Below are 22,578 nucleotides of genomic sequence, written 5' to 3' on the forward strand. Positions count from 1 at the left end.
CGTGTCATTTCGTTGTGATTGTAAAAGCGCGCCAACGTAGGTACGTACGTACATTATTCAACGAAACTCGAACAAAATATTGCCAGATGGGTTTTCAAACTTCGACAAAGGATAAAACATTGGTGACATGTGGTGAAAATATGAATAATAAATTTTTTATTAAAAAAAAATGTTACCGGACAGCAAAGTGCCCATAACATTTTTTACTCCAAATGTGCTAAGGAATAGCTGGTTAAAGTTTGTCGGGTACGTGCCGATACACCCTGTATATTATTGTAAATTGTGAAATAACACAAATGAATCAAATTAAAGCTACTTGGACATGCCGGGATTCGAACCCGCGACCTCGCTTGCTAGTCGAGGGCCTTACCCTTCAACCACGGAGACCGTCAAAGTTAGTTAGTTAGTTAGAGATAACGAGATAACTGTCTTGCTTCATTCGCATTCATACTTTCTTTCATAAATAATACTCTTCTTTTATTCCGACTCGATTTATAAACCTACTCATTTAGACATTTGATTTACTTGGTCGTACTTGTCTTTACACACAAGTCTCTCTTGAAACGTACTCCTTGCTTCTTTTACATTCATACTGTCCCTTGCCAGTGCGGCTAGCGCTAAGGAGCGTTGGAGCAACGCATTTTCAAAATATCGTACAATCCAAAAAACACTAAAAATCAAAGCAAATAACAGTAATTAATGTAATGCTATGAACGTATTGAATTAAATTCACCCACTCGAATTTTTGGTCTTTTGTTATGAGGAAGCTAAAAGCCAAAAATGTGTATATTTTTGGTATACCTTATATCGTAGGTAATAGGCATTAAAATCGCTTGACAAACGGAGTTTAGAAACGTTCGATTTCAACCAAAAAACTTATTTTTATTTATTTTGTAAATAATTTTATAAGAAAGCAAAAAAGTTAATCAAGTGAAACTGTCACAGACAATCTTAGCTATAATACTGTATTTTTTAAAAGTTGTTTCCTTTATGCGTTCATACATTTCTATTGAAAAAATATTTTTTTTAGTAGTTTGCATTTATATTTTTTTATTTGTATTCTACTCAAGCGAAGCGATAGGAAAACCTTCAATTTATCTAAAGCATATTTTTTGGTATTTATAATGTACACCAATTCGTTATAAAGATTAATCAAAATAGAGATTTGGCATTAAGCTTCGCCTTAATTCACGTGGTGCGAGCGGATTCCATATCGCTCATCAGGAAACGTCACCTGGGAACATCAATTATCTATTTGTGGAGAGCGTAAATGTTGACCATAGTATTAAAATTTCTCCGAAACATGAACGGCGCTCACCAATGCCTAGAAATTCAATACATTTATTTGTCGCGCCGAGATGGCGCCACTTGCGTTCACAGATGTCGATTTCAAAATTAGAGGTGTAGGGGATAGGCTGGCAATATTTTTAACGCACCATCCACGACTCGATTCATGTATTTGATTCACTCGATCGTGCCATGTTTTCCCGGGGCGATGTTTATATTCTACCGACTCCTTTTCCCCAGTCTTTCCTCTCTGCGTGATAAAAACATTAAAGATTCCCCTTTGCCGGTTCTCCACATTTCATTCATAGTCATTTTGACCTCATATACGCCTCAAGAATCTCTTTTCTTGGCCAATGCCTCAAAAAATTGTCACCGTTGTTGATCTACAGCTGCTATATTAAGTGACTATAGAAATATTCCGGAAGTTTTCACTCCTTATAAGAACAGGACATAATTCCGTTGTGTGCAATTTTATTTAAATAAAATGATAATCTCACTTGTAATGCATCTCGAGACTATTTAACCAGTAAATTAATGTTTCGTAATATATCATATTTGCATTTATTTATTACTAGCTGACGTGTACCCAGCGTTGCTGGGGGTTATCTTTAGGAGATAAACATAAACCATCGCGGACTTATCTGTAGGCCTTTTTAAGATATACAATTCCGTAGTACATTATTTTGATGTATCTCATAAGGTTTAGCCAGCGTTAACAATGTAAGTGACCGAAAAAATATTTTTTACGACTTGATTACAAAACCTCGACTTTTCTCTACTTTCTTCAAATATAATACGCATGTATTAAATATATGTAAACCACAGACATAGGAATTAATAGCCGAGAAGATAATGGCGAGGGGTAAAATCAACTGTTGAAGAACGAAGGGGGTTAAGCTGACTGTGATTCGTCAATAAATCAATCTGACAGTAAATAGACATCTCGCATTATAATATCACCATTTAGTTCTTAAAAGTAAAATCTGCTTTTGAATGAATAGACATTTTTACATGGGAGCGCAAATTACTCGCCACGTTATGAACTAATTTGCGAAGTCCAAATTCGGCAAAGTAAATTTCTTCTGTTTGCAGAGTCGTAGTTAGTTTCAGAGTATTTAGTTAAGACACTTTTACAAATGTTTCATAATTTACTTACCCCAGTAAACAACGATGAGCACACTTGAGAATCGCTACATTGTGATGTGATAGTATATGTTTCTAAAACTGATCCATATAATACGGTGTGAATAAGCTTAAAATAAAGTAAAATAATGCTTACTTATGGAATGTAATACGACAATTGGGTTTATTCTCTTTTTCACATCTATTTTTACAAGTTTTCATAGTACAAGTCAACATTTTGCCGTGTTATTTCGTAAAATGAACCGATGATGCCTCGACCATAGTTCGCACAAGAATGATGACGTCACGTTTTCAAATTTCACTTGAGGCCATACGCGAGCCCAACCGGCTCCAATGGAACCGGTATGGGGAGTGGGGATAATACGCTTTTAATCACTTAGGGCAGGTCTACTAATATTCATATGTCTATGATGTAAACCTTCCGGAATAAATTCTCTAAATGATAGTTACAACCCTATCAAAATCCGTTTCGTAGTTCATTAGAACTAAGCGCACAAATAGACACATTTTATACTACAGGGTTTTCCAATAAGAGGTGTTATTTTGATGTTCAATCGTAAATGATCAATGGTTTCGTTGCTTGTGTGGCACGTAGCGCCGTCTCGTTGAAAGTAAACGTTGTCCAGATCAATACCATCCAATTCCGGCCATAAAAAATCATTAATCATCTCTCGATAGCGCAATCCGTTCACCGTAACTGTTGCTCCAGCCTCATTTTCGAAAAAGTAAGGTCCAATGAGTCCGCCGGACCATAAACCGCACCAAACAGTTACACGTTGAGGATAGAGAGGCTTTTCAACAATAACTCTTGGGTTTTCCGAGCCCCAGATGCGACAATTTTGCTTGTTGACGAAGCCACCGAGGTGGAAATGGGCCTCATCACTAAAGATGATTTGCATTTGATTCACTCAAGTGAATTTTAATAATTTAAATGCGTTGTTGAAGCTTGTATCGTTCCATTTTATTAATGGCGTAGTTTCTATTTGTCAAATGTCAAAAAATGACAGCTTCAAAAGTAACATCTACCGAAATAGCGGGCTATTCAAAATAACACCTCTTATTGGAAAACCTTGTATATGTAAACCTTCCGAAATAAATTCTCTAAATGATAGTTACAACCCAATCAAAATCTCTTCCGTAGTTGAGAAGAACTGAGCGTACAAACGAACAGATGCGGATAGCGACTTTATTTTATACTATTTAGGGATGTAATATAAATTAATAATTATGATGAATTTCACGTCGTACGAAAGACACTTAACCCCCCAGGCCTCTGACAGACATATTCTATCAGAGGGTCGGAGTATTACCACTTTGCAATAAAATCCTAATAAATTAAATACTTCTGTATTTAAATACACTTAAGAAATCAACATCAAATTTTTGAAATATTAAAAAAGATTTATTTATTTATGTATACTGGGTTTTTACAGACGATCTCACTAACGTGAGAACAATCCAGTTATAAAAACTCAGTTAACATACAAATACACATACAAATACACATACAAAGAAACACATTATTTTTCACATACCTAAATAAAGATTAAAATATAAAACAAATAAAAATAAATATTACAGAAAAGTAAGAGACGCAAGTAATACATAATATAATCAGTGCAACATATTATTTAACAATAGCAATTTTTTTTCTGACTCCATATAAATTATCAACAAAAATATCTACTTCAGCACACTCAATCTTATTATACAGTCGACACATTTGGGTCAGAGGGCTAAAATAGGCGATAATATAAAGATTTTTAATAATAAATGATTTGATTTGATAACGCAAAGATATATTTTTTAAATGGCTCATATTAGATTTTTTTGTAACTAAAATTACTGATAACGACATAAATAAAAACATGAATATTTTATTAGACAGATGTATTACAAACGTTATTATCACCTTATTTTTTTGTCGTTTCATATAAAAATAACGAGTAATAATTCGCGAAGTTTAATGTTTTTATGATATTGTGAATTTCTTGTAGGCGTACATTTTATTTCTGCTGTGGTTAACTTCTAGATTTGAATATAAAACGTAGTGTTTTCTCTTTCTAATACTGTTTAGATCATATTTCTCACCATTACAGTAAGGTAGATGCAACGATTTCTGTGAGATTGTGTTAGCTGTTCCCAAAAGCGAACAAATTAGCCTGAGAGGTTAAGGTGCTTACAGCCCAAAACATTTTCATTGAACGTGGGAACGTAGCATAGCATACGTTGCGTACGCAGGCCCAGTGTGTGTTTACCTTTATGCACATATTGTTCACGGTCATTGTTAGATTGTTTTATATTAATATTACAAGATTTCAACAACAAATAAAACGATTGTTTTGCTGAGAATAATTCAGTCAGTAAATTATTTTGTCCTTGCTATACTAGAGGCAGAATATCAGCCTATTTAAATTGGGTTTTCGCCACCATTCATCTTCTATTTCGGCGCGCACTCAAAACCAGTGTATGTAATATCGACCACTCGCTATAACCTATACGTCATAATATAATTTAGTATCGTTTCCACTTGAAATATCCAAATTTCCTCGCGTCGTCCCATGTAATGAATCGTGTATATACATGTTTCTATTTCGGACACACGTGACATATTAAGCAAATGGAAATGCCGGAATCGTTTGGAATAATCATTGTAGAATTGGAGAAGCGCGTCCCTGCGCTTGAATTGAGCTCAAATTTTCCTTACTTCTGCTGAAATTGGTCGAAAAACTCTTCGTCTTGCCGGGACAATGTCCATAACCATTCGACCATTGGGACCCAATTATTAAACGTCATTATTGTCGATCTCATATTTTTCTACTTTTTCCAATATTTTTTAATAATTACAAAATTATAAACTATTGATTTGTTACTTAGATAATGTCTCAGATAAACATATCCGATTTTTAATAATTAGGTCCCAGTGGTCGAGTGATTAAAGACGTTATCCCGGTAAGACAGAGATCCTGAGTTAGATTCCCAGTTGAGAACTTCATCTTTTAAAAAAAAATTTCTATGTCTTGTTCTGTTTCATGTTTTGCTTAGATTAATAAGTATCATCTTCTTCTTCAATGATGTATTACAGTTATTAAAATAAGTTATTTCAATAAAATAAAAACTTAATCAATTTGATTGATCTCTCTGGGGCCTAGGAGTCAAAGGTCTTATGTAAATTGTTCACTGGAGAGATAAGCCGATAGAGTCGTGTTGGGGGTATTTCTAGGTGCCCGTAACTCTAAGGTTTATTTTATTTTCATAGCTGGTATTATTTGAGATTCTCACGGCCAAAAGTATTATTGTATGTGTAATCAAGTTTACACATCTGCCCTGATGATGGACACTGCAATGCTGTCCGAAACGTCGGCTAAAGAAGGAGGTAGCGCAACACGGCATAATACCCCCAAAACAAATCACTGTATTCGTAGTATGCGAATCAGTTTGTGGTGGACTGCAATATTATATCTTTTCAAATTGACACAACTACTTGGGTTTTGCTGGATAACAGTAATTTAGAATTGGTAAGGGATTTTGACTTACATCTGGTCTTTTCTGAACAGACTGGTCAGGTATAAATAAATTGTTGCAATTGTCACTAATGTAGATACTCCATACTTCAGACAGGAACAGGTTGGGTGGGGGAATGCGGGAACATGCTAAAGAGAGATGCATATAGTTGCATCAACACCCCATTCATCAAATTTAATATTCAAGTTCTGTGGAAGCTCTGATGACGTTATGTTATTAATTTATTTATTGACGCCCTTTTACATACGAATAGTAAAAATTATATGTACATTAATACAGTACATATATAACCAAACTGCCTCAGTAACAATCTTTTGTATTTGTTGAGTGATAAAATAGAGATGTCCACTGACATATGGAGGATATATGATGCAAATGCGAATGGTAGCAGTCGGGGACGCCCGAGGAAGACGTGGCACGACCAAGTGAATCAGATACTCGAGTCGGGCAATGTCAAGAGTCAGAATAATATAAGTGTATGTATGAATGTGAATGAGGCAAGGAGAGTGTGCCAAGACCGAGTTGTTTGGCGGTCCGTCCTCTCTGCCTACCCCTGCGCGGGAACGGCGTGATGGTTAGTTAGTTAGTTTCCACTGACTCGGTATAATTATTTCCCTGTATAAGTATTCTGGGCAATGAGGAATACATGTGGTAGTTAGTACCGGAATTTCTGCACTGAAATAAATCCCGACTTATCAATGAAATCGACCCGTGATTAAATAATAACAGAACTTGAATGGAATTTTCAATAGAACTTGAATTTTAAATTTTGATGGATTATTGATTTGTGTCTACATGGCTTTTGTAAATAAGCATTAATTTTATTTCAAATGGGTATTATAGATCACACTTCTAGGGTTTACGTGTTCAGTGGGAATATTGACATATTGGCACGTGTCGATGTATTTGCGATTAGTCTGCTAATTATAATTTTTTATATTTCCCACGCATTTTTATTTTTAAATGTGCCGACACAACCGAACCACCAGCTGCGTGGCGTGCCGGATCGGGAGAGGCTGGTTTGGGGAGACCCTTTGAGCTCTCCAACTGGGCTTTCGATCCATCGCCTTCAGCCGCAGTGGGAGGGATATATTCATATGTCGGTCACTCCTGGGCACACTGATCATTAGATTCTTACCCAACCCTCATACCTTTTACCTTTCCAGAACTTCTCCTTTCTTTCCTTAAAAAATACCCTCCTCACAGCATCCCAAAAGTTGACGTAGGCTCCGAGGGAAATTATTTTCCACAGGGCCTCCTGTGTGTGGTTAAATTTAATGTAAAAAATACTAGAATCGAAAATATATAGAAAAAAATAAAGAACTACTAGAATCGATAAATTTCAACTAAGTTTTCTGGAATATTCGATCTTTTCTATTTTCGATGAAATTGAACATTCTACAAAATTTCCTTTTAACCAATTGTGTGGAGCAGGTTGCCAAGTTTCAAAGTTAAACTGACGTTGTGTAATATATAATGCTACGTATACATACGCCAGCCGAACTGCCGAGCTGTGTACCGATTCTCCAATCCAGGCCGCTCGCAATCGCCGTCGAATGTACATACATTGGTCGAAGTTCTTATTCTCGAGTCTCGTCGAAGGGACATGCTTACGCCAAAAGTCAAGTCATTCCACTCGATCGAGTGGTTCGAACCACTCGTTGTTCGAGTGGAATGACGTCTTCGAGAATCAAGGCCCTGAACCTCAACTTATGGGAAAGGAACGAAGCAACCGCAAATGGCGCGAAACGGCAGTTCGGCTCGCATATGTATACGTAGCATAAGAGTACTACTAATTGGGAAGCACTGCTCCAGGTAAATGTGCTTGTCGATGTTTGTCTACACGAATGTCTAAAGTTTGGAAGAAGTTTACAAGTCCATTTTTCGGCTCCTAATTTTCTTGTCTGGATATTACGTAAAAATCCAGTTTTTTCAATTACCCAACTTATAAAAATTGACGAAAATCCGGTAATTAACAGATCATCTTTAAGATTACTTGAAAAGTCATAGCATTATCAGATTTAAATCTGATTTTATTGCGAACATTAACCCCGTGATATCACATAGTAATATTGTACATCCGTAGATACGTTTATCTTATAAAATCACCTAATTACGGCGCCGAAAATTACCTCGCGCTAAAAACTCTTCTTGCAGTAAATGAGGCTTTTTTTCGTTACATATTGTCGAATTTTTTACTATTATTTTTTTTCTTTTCTCGTCATAATTCAATGCGACAAATAATTATGACAGAATTACACTTTTCTTGAACCGTCTTCTAACTGCGGACATGTGTGTGTTGTTCCCAGGCCTGGTTGTTTATTTTATTGGTAACAGAGCCACCGTTTGATTAGGTAGCCGCTAGCAGTAAGCGGTATTCACCCAACGCACAGTGGGCTGAAAATCGCCTTTCATAGACATAGAGACTTGAATTTTCAAGGGTATTTTTTTTGGCTACAAATGGATTCTGCTGATCATTACTATGCTATAAAATTTCGTATGAAGCAATTGCGTGTACAAATGAAGGAGTTATCATTTTTTTAAGAAAAATTTGTATGGCACTGACATTAAAAATGAGGCTATCTCTGGAATCATAAGGTTGGCCATTATATCCTTACACACAGATATTCTACTATTAATTTGTATTTTTGCCATACATTTTTTCTTAAAAAAATGATAACTCCTTCATTTGTACACGCAATTGCTTCATACGAAATTTTATAGCATAGTAATGTTCAGCAGAATCCATTTCTAGCCATAAAAAATACCCTTGAAAAGTCAAGTCTCTATGTCTATGAAAGGCGATTTTCAGCCCACTGTGCAACGGTCGCTATTTACATGTCGTGGCAGTATTTTTGGCATACTGTAGTTGACAGCCCCTCACTGCATGCTGACACATGGCATTGTTTACACGTTCTGCCGGTCACTTAAGAGGAACGGCTGTGCTCGGAGAAAAATGAGTATTAATGATTTATTAAAAATCTCTTCAAAATTATTCGTAATCTTATTAAAAATGGGATTGTAGGCCATTTCCTGTTAAACTTATAGTACGTCTCAACTAAAAACTTACCTTTTCAAGCTGTCATACCCTTAAATTAAATAATACCATTCCTGAGAGGAAGTCCAGTTATATCCAATTATGTCCTAAATCCTGTATCTAAATTTCGCTAATAAATAATTAGTTAATTTTATTTAAGTGTTAATCTCAAGTGACCTACCAGATAAATATGGTACTGTATATTATCTCCATAAGTACTTATTTATAACATAGATCATTGTAGAAATGTATTATATACTTGTACAGCGCCCTTGAGGTGATTTTGCACAAAAACGGCGCTATAAAAATCATCCAAATATTATTATTATTATTCCTAATATATTGGAACACATGTTCCATGCCTTGATAATATATAATGACAAAATGCGAAAATATTATGATTTTAATATTCATTCGTTAAGAGCCTGCAGTCCCGTTTTTAACCGGACTACGAATAATTTGAAGAGATTCTCAATAAATTAGCAATATTTTTCATCAGTAATTTTTCTCCATTTGCGGTCTTTTCATATTAAACTTAAATTTGTGATTTAAAGCCAAAATACCCAACCAAACTGCATAATTATTATTTTAATCAAAATGTATTGCGAATATCTAGTGCGGAAATGTGCTATTTTATTTATGTGTTATATTTTATCTGTTTTTAAAATTACGATATCCAGGCCATTAAATAATTCAATTTTTCGTGATTTTATATCCAATTTGGCATTTTTTATGAGTTAATTGTAATAAAAAAATAATTTTGCTCTACTTACTGTGTTAATATAATGACAAATAAATAAAAATTTGTAAAAACAATTTATTTTTGGGTACAAATTTGTGTTCGAACATAAATCGATCGTTTTCAATTTGAATTTACGACCTTAAAACTGTTTTAAAAAAATATATTTATTTTATATTTCATCACATTTTCGTAGTAAATATAGCAAATTATATTTTTAAAATAATTAACTTGCAAAGAATTGCCAAATTTGCCTCTAAAATCTTGAAAATTTATTTTTTAATGGCCTATATGTAGAGATGGCAAAATTTAGCATTAATTTTCAGATTTTTTAGCATTAACAATTGGGAATTTAGCGTTTTATAGCATTTTGAGGCATAATTTAGCTTTTTTGTAGCAAAATAGAAAAAAATATATTTCCTGAATGCTTTAAGCGCATATTTTAAGTATTTTTGTTAAAATATATGTTTAACCTTCATTTGCAAGTATTCCATCCATCTGAAAGATTATAAATAATTAATTTTAATATTAAATGAATAAGGAAGGAAACTCTAAGTACGGGTCGAACACAAACACAACAAATGCAGATTGCGATTAACATCAATAGGCGTCATTTATTTCGCACAATTTGTGTAATGTCAAAAAGCAATTTTAGCCTACAGTACAAAAATATTAAATATTTACACATAAAATAGTAACAAAATTATAAAAAATCGTAATGTAAATATCGATTTTTTGAAATTCTCACATATTATTTTAATACCCGGTATTTTCGAGAAATTCGCGCCTATTTCGCTAAATAGAATAATTTAGCTGAAATACGGCCAAAATCACGTTTTTCGCGTTAATTCGCGAAATAGAAATCACTGGAAACACTTTCAAATGCCTTGAAACGCAAAGAAAACTTATAAATGCCCCATTTTCGAAACACAAATATTTTTTCGCGTTTTTAGTTAAAACGAAATTTTGCCATCTCTACCTATATGTTATAATTTAAAACATGAATAAAAAAAGTAGCACGTAATCCGTATTAGATGTTTTCTATACCTTTTGATTAAAAGAATAATTATTCAGTTTGGTTGGGTATTTTTGCCTCTAATCCAAATTTAAGTTTTCTATGAAAGAGTTGTTCCTCTTAAACTTACTGAATTTTAATATCCAACTGAAATTATGAATTTTATCAACATCCAAAAAGATTATACATATTACAATACTGGTGTAGTACATCGGTACTAGTTTTCCTGCCCGGTTTCAATACTTTTACTAGAAATTTTCGTCTTTCCCTATTGAAGAATGTGTAAAAAAATATGATGGCTTTTTTTTTTGTCAGTATCTATATTTCGAAGCTTAGTTCATTGATTGGATTTTCTTATCTTAGCTCGAAGTGAAGATAAGAAAACCCAATCAATTAATAGCGGTGAGTCATCACTGAAATTAGCACATGTGTATTCTTAGTCTTTGTTGCTTGGAGCTTGAGCACATGTTAAATATTGTTTAAAAAAAAATGCACTCCATTTTTATGACTCGTAAACCGCTAAGTGAACAATATCCCTGGAGAGGCAAATATGTGTTAATTAGGGTGATGTGAGGACTTCATAGCCGAGTGGTAAGTTCCTTGGCTACTGACCCAGCGGTTTGAGGGTCACCCCTCATACCCGCATTTGTGGGGGTGTCGTGTTAACAGTATTTAAAAGGCTGTATAAAATTTCTAACCTAACTAACCATCGACCATTTCTCCGCAGGGGTAGTCAGAAAGGATGGACCGCCACACAGATCTGTCTTGCACACAATTCTTGCTTCATTCACATTCATACATAGTCTTCTGTCATTCTGACTCTAGAAATGGCCCGACTCAAGTATTTGATTCACTCGATCGTGTCGTGTTTTCCTTGGGCCTCCCCGACTTCTTTTATTATTCACTGAAAGAGGTCAATGAAAAGACAAATAAATTTATTTAATTCTTTAGCCTCAGCATAGGATATCTTACTAAGAAATACCATTACTATACTTAAATTCGCCATAATGTTTTTTATGTTCAATATTTTATATAGTGAATCTCGTAAATCTGCATAACATAGAAAACTCAATAAAACCTCCTATTTTTTGATCCGTGCATTTAAATTTTTACAAAAAAATTTAATATTTTTTTTGGCAACTAAAAGGTTAAAAAAACTTTTGGAGCCAAGATCTATGCTTTGACGGATTTTAAAAGACTAACTAACTAACTAACCATCACGCTGTTTCCTCGCAGGGGTAGGCAGAGAGGATGGACCGCCAAACAACTCGGTCTTGGCACACACTTCTTGCCTCATTCACATTCATACATACTCTTCTATTATTCTGACTCTTGACATGGCCCGACTCGAGTATCTGATTTACTTGATCGTGCCATGTCTTCCTCGGGCGTCCCCGACTTCTGCTACAATTCGCATTTGCATCATATATCCTCCTTACACTCCTATCTTCGCTCATTCGCTCTACATGCCCAAACCATCTAAGCGTCCCTTTCTTAATCTTACTCATTACGCTTACATCAGCCTTGCACTCTTTGCGGATCTCCACATTCCTCACACGATCAAACATGGTTTTACCACACATACGCCTCAGGGATCTCATTTCAACAGAATTTAATCTACTTTCATCCTTTCTTTGCCAGTTCCATGCCTCACTTCCATACATCAAGGTAGGTACCAGCACTCCGTTGTGGACTGCTAACTTCGCTTCTTTGGACAATTTTTTGTTAGCGCCAACTGCGTTCAGTCCTCCATTAACGGAATTACCTGCATTTACCCTTCTTTCAATATCTCTGTCAGCCTTCCCATCTCAACAGCTAATATTAACCCTCTGGCGGCTCATTTTATTCAAATTTGACTCAAAAAATTCTAAAATGAAAGGTTAAACCAAAAAAGTTATACATACTACAGAATCAACTCCAAATGTGATGATGCGAATTTCCAGACACCATGTACACAAATATGTTATATCCACCTTACATTCCTATCTTTGTGCGTACGTTCAACATGCCCAAACCATCTAAGTGTTCCTTATATAAAATTTATAATTGGTTTTTTGTTCCAGATCTCTGAAGATGCAGTCGTTTATTGATTTCAATCACCTGACGGATGAAACTCCTCAAACTCCTCGTCTCACATCATCCCGGGGCACTGAAGATTAGCCCGAGTAATGGAGGAAGCTGAATCCATAGGAGGCCACAACTCGCTCCGTACTAACGTTGAAACGTTCGCATCTCCACACTCACCTGACAATAACTGCCTACACAAACTCAACGGACTTATAATAATTTAACTCAGAGCCTAATGTTACTGATTAAATAATAATCAATCGAAAGTCAAAATATTTAAATAATAATATTAATATAACCTAATAATAAAAGGTATTGTAATAATAATTCATTCTTTTTTGTATTTTGTTTAAATGATTTTTCTAAACCATATTCCAAAGTTTGTAGACTGTGTTTTTACTTTTAAAATAATGTCCTTTGTGTGTCGATTCTGATTGCTGTCTTATAAAAATAAATCTTTTTCTTGAGATTAATAAAAGTAATACTCATATGTAATATTATTTCAAAGAAATTAACGCAATAATACTTTGAAGGATTTAATGTGAAAAGTGGTATTAGAGAGAGTTTTGAAAAAGAGATTTACTGCTTGTTTCGGCCATCTAAACTGAGCTAAAAATCTTACTTATTCTCCGTTAGAATGTGTTTTTCCGTCGCTTTGGTAGAATGCTAAGATATCTCCGATGATGTCCGCGAATCAGCCGCAAGTGCCCATCTACAGCCAGGTGCTCCCCAAGAAGGACGGGCACTCGCGGGGGGCCCGGTCCACTGCCGCCCCGCAGCCGGGGGGGGGCCTGCAGCAGGTAGCGGGGGCAGGGGCCACTGCCGTCGTGTCCCCGCACTCGCCCCGCGTCTTCTCCAGTCTGCGCTACGATCCCCGCACCCCGCAGCCCGGAGTCACCGATCCCAACTTTGACCCGTTGAATCACAATCACGGGGGCAACTTTGGTGGGACTGCTAACCAGAATGAAGCCTATTCCAGGTAAGAAACAATGTTTATATTTGTCATTTTATATACGGCTTTTATGATTAAGGAATGATTTATTTTTATTCATTTTTGGAGAAAGGTATACTTTTATCAATTTGGCATTATGATAAGATTCCACTTTTAGTTACACCTTGACAAGGATAACTTTGCAGGCGGTCAAAGGCGAAACTAATATGTATAAACTTTTAAAATTTAATTCCATTAATTTTTCCTCATCCTCACAATATACAGTAGCCATGTCACCAACTGCAATTTTAACCGTGTCACGCTTAACTTAATTGACTTAAAAGTTATCACAATAAAGTATTACGTAAACTAACGGCATTTTAAGCTATGTACACATGTATATTCATGCACAACAGTCTGGCTCAATCGAACATGTTGACTGTCACTGCACTTACACGTACAGTCACTGCACTTTATCCAGGAGCTAACGCCATCACATACTCTTGCATCTGGAACCTTTTAGCAGTTGATAAGGAAACACGTACGCAGCATTAATATTTCTAGACAGCCCGGCGACAGGTTCAAGTTACAAGTCTGGAACATTCCCGTCTTTACGAGATGCATGCGGTTCTATATAAGCAGATTCATGCAACTCTACCGGGCAGTGTTTGTTTAGTCGTTCAGTCAGTGTACACTGTGGGAACTCGGAATTGTGCTTAGGCCTAGCGACCACTTCGCCGGCCTGCGTCTTGGCCCTGCGACATATTTGCCGGCCTGTGCCTAGGCCTTGCGACATCGGCCATCGGCCTGGAGGATTCGCCGTCGACTATCTCCACCGCCAGGGTGTCGCGCTTCGGCCTGGGGAATTCGCCACCGATCACGTCCACCAACTGCGCCGAGCATCGGTCCTGAGTAATTCATCGTCAGCAACAAACTACTACCACATTGGCTACTTTATTAGGACTCTGTGTAGTCTGACTACTTCAATAAAGCCACAGTGCTATAACCTCTTTCATTCGTCTCTTCGCTACCATCCCCAAAGAACCATTCTCGTTGTTGCTTCCACACGCTCTCGAACAGCTTGACAAAAGGCACCATACATATACAACCAAAATGCTCAGTCAAATTGTATTTTCTGTCGAACTTCGAGCAAAAATGAGGAACTGCAGTCCATAATAACCTTCGAACTTATACCTGCATATATTTTTATTTTTATATTTAGTCAAAATATTTTTCAATGCTTTAATTTCTCCCTGAAAAACATTGAATCTACGTACGTCACCCATGACTAGTCTCATAAAGCCTTTGTTTTTTAACCAGTGCTTTATTTTGTGTAGGAGTCAACATTTTTCATCCTTTAGATATCCCATTTTTAACTTCCACGAACTCTAGCTAAAATGTTAACATCTAGTTACTAATGTTATTGTATTGAACCAAAGTGCAAAAATGCATCCGTATTTAAAAACCTGCATCGAAATATTTTCATTGGTTCAAATGTGAATGTGAACCAGAGTTGTCAATGCATAATATTCTAAAAACCACAAGAGATAAAGAGATTTTCAAATTCCTCACAAGTTTTTGAAACAAAATTCTTTTGAAATTAGCATTTATTTATTATTATCTAGTCATTTTCGGATATTCTCTTTCCTTCAGGCTTTAAAAATAGTTTTTTTTTTAAACTTGCTACGAATCAAAACTAAATTTAGTGTATTCTTACAATTATTGTAAATATTATTTTTCGATATGGTTGGATAATCAAGAAATGGCCAGAATCCCCGCATTATAAAATATTATTTAATTATTGAAGACAATATTAGCGATTCCTAAACGAAAATTTGAAACAGAAAAAGATACGGTCACATCTAGGACTTGAACTCTTGCCGGGGCACCGCTTTACCTTCTTCTTCTTCGATGGCGCTACAGCCCATATCGAGCTTTGGCCTCCTGCAACAGTCGCCTCCAACTCCTCCTGTCCTCAGCGGCTGACTTCCAGTTTGTCACCTGGAGAAGCTGTGCTGCATCCCCTCTTACCTCAACTTCCCACCTCAGTCTGGGTCTCCCCACTTTTCTCTTTCCACCTGGGTGACCAGTCAGAATTCTTTTTGACCGCTCTACCAACTGAGCTAATGGGACCCTATCTCCTTCGGTCATATCTTAACTGTATCCATACTTCGAATATGAACTACCAACATTGTCTTCATTTTCTCACCGCACATTTTTATTGGCTGCTATCTTTATGTATGATCGCAAGATTCAACTCGAACTAAATGCAATCTGGACAGTGTCTTAGATAAATATATCTTATTTTAATTATTAATATGCAATATCTATTGACTTTTTCTCCAATTCTAGGATAAATTATTTGAAGTTCAGTAAACTAACTGAGAAAACTATAAATTGAATAATATGTCAAAAAAGAGTCACACAACAAAGAGATACCGCAAACTTGCAAGAAAGTCTAAAAAATGTGCTTGCCATGCGTTATTATTACAGTAATGGAATTCGCTTTTGTAACAGCTCCTATGGTTGTGTCTCTCTTACTCTCATGATTAGAAAAATAATCTAAATGCTGTTAGAAAAAGAAAACACCACGCTTTATATTCAAATCTAGAAATTAACCACAGAAGAATTAAAATGTACACCTCTATGAAACCAAAGATTCAGTGTTTAGACGAAAAAACGTGAGTGTTTTTTTTTTTGTTTATATAAAATTTTTAATATTTTAAAAACTATATGAAAGTGTATTTCATCACTTTTCAAAAACAATGTGTTAGTTTTCGGATACATTCAAAATTATTCCATTTATTTGGATTTCATTGCAAAGCGGAAATATCCTACCTTCTGACAGAATATGCTCGATGCCTGAGGGGTTGAATTAATTGCCCTATGATTGTGATACCTTATGAAAGCGATGGGAAAGCAGGTGAAAACCCTTGCAAGAGTTATGGCCACCTTTAGGTGTATAAATAAAAATAAATACCTCCGCTTTTATTGGTTTCCCGCTGTACATTTAAAAAAAATGCTTTGAGCGATTTCCGGGCTTTCGATTTTGGATTCGGCCGCGCTCATTCTAGAAATCATACCTCAGAATATTAATAACATAAACTGCTTACTGATTAAACTTACATAAACTTATTTTATAAAAAAAAAAAATTAAATCGTTAATTCAATAAATTTGTGAATGCTGTACTTACTTGTGACAATAAAATACTATTATTTCTGTAAGCTGTGGTCCACTGGAAGAGTCTATAGTAACCGACATGAAAAAATCCTATTTTTAACATGTAAATAGCAGTAGCGTCTGTGGCTTTTCAGTGAGCTAGAGTGATAAGATGTGTAAATTAATTATTAATGATGTTGTAGCTAATTTTTTGTTGTTGTTTTTTTTCAAAAATTCAATTTTGTTGCATCCTGAAAATCTTTATACAAAAAATGAAATTTTTGAACCAAAAGCTACAATATCAATGTTATATTTTTCAATCTTACTACCCTAGCTCACTGAAAAGTCACAGACCGCCAACGGTAAACAGATGTTCAATGTGGTTCCATGATATTTCATCAAAATGAAAAAGTGATATAGTCATTAAAAGTCATGAAACAAAAACTAGGTTTAATAGTAACCTATGTAACCTATTTAACCTAGTTTTTGTTTCATCACTTTTCATGACTTTATATCACTTTTTGGAGGTGTGTTGAATTGTCATTTTGATGACATACCCGGTCACCGTTCAAATTATAGAACACAATTCATAAAGGCAATTTAGACTACACTGTAATATCCAATAATACACGTACGATAGTGCTCAAGGGCATAAGCGGTTGAATCAGAATTTGAGTAGTTTTTACTCAAGGACATTAGGGGTTCTACCTAAATTTGGGTGGCTTTCGCTCAAGGGCATTAGCGGTTCTACCTAAATTTGGGTAGCTACATTGCTCGAGTGCTTATATGTAAAACTGCAACGTTTCCCCTATCAGCATCTTAGCTTAGGCCTCCAAACACTCTTGATATTGATAGATGTATTAGTATTTATTTTGTGATGTTTTTAGGGTGGAGAAGTTTGCCCGCGAGTCGGCGAGACGCAGTGCCAGAGAACTGGGGTCGGGGCGCACGGAGCAGGGCACCCGACAGGCGCGGAGGGAGCGTCAGGCCACCCACGTCAGGCAGGCCGAGCACAGGATCAACCTGAGGTAAACACTGCCCACCCGGCGATAGCCTTGCAACATCTAAAGAGTCGGATAAACTAATAATTACTACATAATATGTTTTTAATAAAATTTCTTAAACATTACAAATTTAAAATTTAATAAGTATGTTGGCGCAACCATATGAATCTTCAAATATGATTTAAGATTTTCACGGCCAAAAGTATTTTTGTTATTTGTTTTTGGGGTGTTATGCCGTGTTGCGCTAACTCCTTCTTTAGCCAACGTTTCGGACAGCATTGCAGTGTCCATCATCAGGGCAGATGTGTTATTTGAGGTTGTGGTGAAATGTGAGCTTATGTATGAGGTTGTGATACCTGGGTTGCCTGCTCCAACCCTCTGAGCTTACATTAACGTATCATTTTTTTTTTTTTTTTTTAAATTTAAAGTAGTTTTCTTCGTTTAGCTCTGGTGTAGCCGTCAATTACCGGATACCAGGAACTATTGAGCTTAGCTCCATCGTCTCTATTAATGTTTACAGGATTTTTATGAATTTCAATGGCCTCCGTAATCAGCCGTGCTCTATAAGTTTTGGGTCTCCCCAGGACTTCAGGAACAATTCCAAAGTAATGCCCGGTGTCAATCAAATGCTCGGCAATTGCCGATTTGTCAGGGTGGCCGAGTTTACAAGCTCTGAAGTGTTCTGAAATCCTTTTGGAGATAGTCCGCTCTGTCTGGCCTACATAGACCTTGTCACATCCGGAACAGCTGAGTTTATACACTCCATCTGTTTCCAGAGGAAACTTAGTCTTTGCAGACCTCAGTAAGTCCTGTATCTTTGTCGTTGTTCCTGCTTGCACACTGCGGTTGTAAACTGTGCGCCCTATAACTTAAGTATAGACTTATGGAATTCAGTCCTTTATTATTAAGTACATATATGTACCTATCATACACAATTCATCCAAATTTTGATTGTTCTAAAACGGGAATAACTCCCATGTAGTTGGACAGACAAAACCTTTTACAAATCTATAATATGTATATTATCCTGTACTAAATAAATAAATAAAATATGACATATGTCTGTCAGTATTAAAATTTTGCAAAGGTTAAAATTCTAATGTTTAAAATAAATTACACACTCACTCGAGAGTGTAACTGACATTGAGTAAAAAGTTACTGACTGAAGTTATTATTTTCTCATTCCAGATCTCTCTCCCTGAATGAGGCTGCTGCCGCTCGCTCCAACACTTTTGACCGCACCCCCACGGAGTTCATAGGCCTCATCAACCCGTACCGCGAGGCCCAGCAGCGGGACTATATCCCAAAGGACGCCCCCCCACCGTACCGCGAACGCGACACCATCAACCGCGAGGCCTTCGAATCCATCCGCGAACACCTCCACAAAGAAAACTCCAAGAATTCCTTATCGACTTGCCACGAACCAAAAGACGTAAAGATATCGAATAAGGAAGAAAGACGCATGACCAGCAGAGAGATAAGCAGTCATTCGTTGAGGGAGCAGACTTCTAAATCGTCATCGAGAGAGGCATCCAAACTGACACGTGAGAATGTGCGTGATTTTGGCGCCGGACGAGACGCAATCTACGAGAATGAAGGAGGTCTCAGGGGGAGTATGCCGGCCGAGGTGTTTGTCCCCGACGCAGGGAATCGTGTGCACTCTATGAAGAAGTCCAACTCGGCCAATAAGATCGGGTCGGCAGCCTCCGGGGAGAAGCGGAAGTTCTACTGTCGGGAGTGGGCTTTTCAGAAGTTGGCCCATTGTCTGGAGCAGAGGCCAGTCAGTAAGACTTGCGGCGCTTTGATTCTCGGTTAGTATATTTACTTTTTATTTCAACGTCCATCCAAGTGTCCATCCTGTGTTAATCTTTCCCCCCATTATCTTATAACGACAAATAGTATTATGTGAAAATTAGAATGGGTTCTGAGGTTTCGAAATCTCTTTATCATGAAAAAGGTCTTTATTATGTAGAATCACCCAGACACCCTGTACATACAGTTTCAAAATAATTCTCAATACAGGTTGTTTCATAGAATTTTAACAATTCATCAAATTTAAACATTAGTTTTCAAGTTCTGTGAAATTCTGTTTTTCTATCATCATGGGCCAGTTGCTTCACAGAACTGAAATAAAAACAGAACTTGAAAATTAACTATGAATTTAAAGAATCGTTCAAATTCTCTGAAACAACCCATCCTTAGTCATTCAAAAACTTCTTTTATTTTTGGAATAACTTAATGAGTATAACCTCAAATTGGAATATTTAATCATGGAAGACAATGTTAGCGACTCTCAAATGAAAATTTGAAACAGAAAAAGATTCACTCGCATCTAGAGAAATACATAAAGATAGCAGCCTATAAAAATATGCGTTAAGAAAATGTTGGTAAGTCGAAGTATGATTCAGTTAAATATGACCTATGGGGATAGGTTCGAATTAGCCGGTAGATCAGTGGTAGAGCAAACCCTCGGCAAGACCGAGATCCTGGATTCATTTCCTAGATGCAACCGAATCTTTCTCTAATTTTTCTGTTTCAAATTTTCGTTTGAGAGTCACTAATATTATCATCATTGGTTTAAAAAAACAACTTATTTTTTTGTGTACCTATTGTCTTGTCCTGGTTAATTTGAGAATTCATCTATATATCAACATTTAAAAGGTTTCTGTCTTCCATGTTAATGCCTTGTTTAATATCGAGTTTTTTTTATACTTTACAGAGAATAGAGAAAACCTGTACAGTTAAACTGAAACTCTCTTATAATGTTTTCCAAGGGACCGATAAACAAAACTTCTTAATCATTCAAACTAGTTAAGTGGGTTTCACTATTTAAGTTAGCATATATATGATGCAGTTTTAATGTGTATTTTGAACTGGCAGGCGATGCGGGCAGCGGGAAGACGGCCCTCTGCAAGGAGCTGTCCACTCCGGGATCCGGACCCTCGGCTCGACAGCAGAGGGCGCTGCAGAGGAGAATGATCGCCAGGCATTTCTTACAGGTTAAAACATTATATTGTTTGTCCAACCTAACTCATATTTCTCTTTCATTTAAGACTAGGTACTTTTTAAATAATACTAGACATTATAATTACGATATATTATAACTATCATTTTATTTATTTATTGAACGCCGTATGGCTTTTACCTATAATACCTAAGGACATAAAATAAATATAATTTGATCAATAGATACAATAAATTGATCAACTACATTTTGCGCATCCAGAGTCTTAACTCTGCTTGGTTTACAATGGTTTACATTTCACCAAATGAAACAGTTCAATTTGAAGTCATAAAATGTATTAAAGCGAACTTATATTGGAGTATTGTTGAGCTAAATATATCTACAACGTCTGAGTATGTTTCCCAAATTTTGGATTTGTCTCATAGGTAATACTGCAAAGTTGTAGCAGAATTGCTACAATAGTAACTGTCCTGCAAGGAACATGGAACGAAATTAAATATAGCAACCCCGGGGTATTTAATAAAAAATTAATAATTTTAAACAAACACATTAAATCGCAAATAATTCTTCGTTCGGATAATTTTAATTAATTAATAAAGAAGGTAGCCGTAATCTAGGCATTCTCTAGGAATACCTATTCTAAAATTTATGCAAATGTGAATGGTAGCAGAAGTCGGGGATGCCTGAGGAAGACATGGCATGACCAAGTGATCAGATACTTGAGTTGGGCCATGTCAAGAGAATAATAGAAGAGTATGTATGAATGTGAATGAGGCAAGAAGTGTGTGCCAAGACCGAGTTGTTTGGCGGTCCATCCTCTCTGCCTATCACTGCGTGATGGTTAGTTAGTTGAGAATTTATTCTGGATTCTTTCAATGGTGTGTGATTGAACTTCATAATTTGGAGACCAAACTGTGGAATTATACTCGATATGACTCCTTATACATATACAATATTTTGATAGTGTAGATACTGTGAAAATCATTAGATAATCTTAAAATAAAACCTAACATTTTCAAAGCTTTGTTGGATATGATTTCTATATGCTTTATAAAATTGAGTTTCATGTCGAACCGTATACCCAAGTCATTGATTTCCGAGACGGAAACTATAATAGAATAATCAGAAATTATAGGAATCCTTATTCGGTAAAACTTCATTATTTGACATTTGTTTATATTGACTTGCAAGTCAAGCCATGCATAAAGGGTATTTATAAGTCAAAAACAATTATTTTTCAAGGGAGCGATTTCAAATTTATGAACTGTGTGATAACTTGTATTGGATGATTGCATTGCCTATTTTTAATTGAAATGTATTTTTTGAGATTTTTATTTTGATACCATGTGAAGATATTGTTCCAGAGATTGAAAAAAATCTAAAATTTTTTTTTTTTGACTTATCCTTTCTATACCTATGATAGATATATGGTTTATTTTTTCAAATGTATCTGGCTTTCACCCTTTGAGGGTGTTCTATATATTATGGAGAGAGGGAAGTTGAATTTATATATTAATTTTGTTTAAATTAGCAAATTTAAAAATTGTATGGAAGATTTAAATTCCGACGTCAGTCTTAAGTCGGCTGACGCGAAGTAGGCCTGCGACACGATCGTCGCAGGCTTAGTACAGGTTGGAGATAGCGGACGCAGCGTTTATATAGGCACCTTCATATAGAGCGGTCCCGACAGTTCTGAAAATTGTGG

The 22,578-nt window shown here is 35.9% G+C and overlaps 1 protein-coding gene across 5 annotated transcripts in view; it reads left to right on the plus strand.

The window, feature by feature from the left end:
• LOC149410780 (uncharacterized) overlaps positions 1–22,578 on the plus strand; it is a 112,909-nt gene that overhangs the window by 32,541 nt on the left and 57,790 nt on the right. For all 5 annotated transcript variants that reach the window (XM_089648124.1, XM_089648128.1, XM_089648126.1 and 2 more), the window contains exons 2-5: positions 12,810–13,792; positions 17,792–17,932; positions 19,097–19,719; positions 20,789–20,907. In XM_089648124.1, the coding sequence (XP_089504250.1) occupies positions 13,494–13,792; positions 17,792–17,932; positions 19,097–19,719; positions 20,789–20,907 (1,182 nt within the window). In that variant the 5' untranslated portion in view covers positions 12,810–13,493. The remainder of the gene's footprint in view (positions 1–12,809; positions 13,793–17,791; positions 17,933–19,096; positions 19,720–20,788; positions 20,908–22,578) is intronic.

Source organism: Hesperophylax consimilis, chromosome 27 (genome assembly GCF_061612785.1).
Source record: "Hesperophylax consimilis isolate HC1 chromosome 27, BYU_Hcon_1.0, whole genome shotgun sequence".
Lineage (NCBI taxonomy): Eukaryota > Metazoa > Arthropoda > Insecta > Trichoptera > Limnephilidae > Hesperophylax > Hesperophylax consimilis.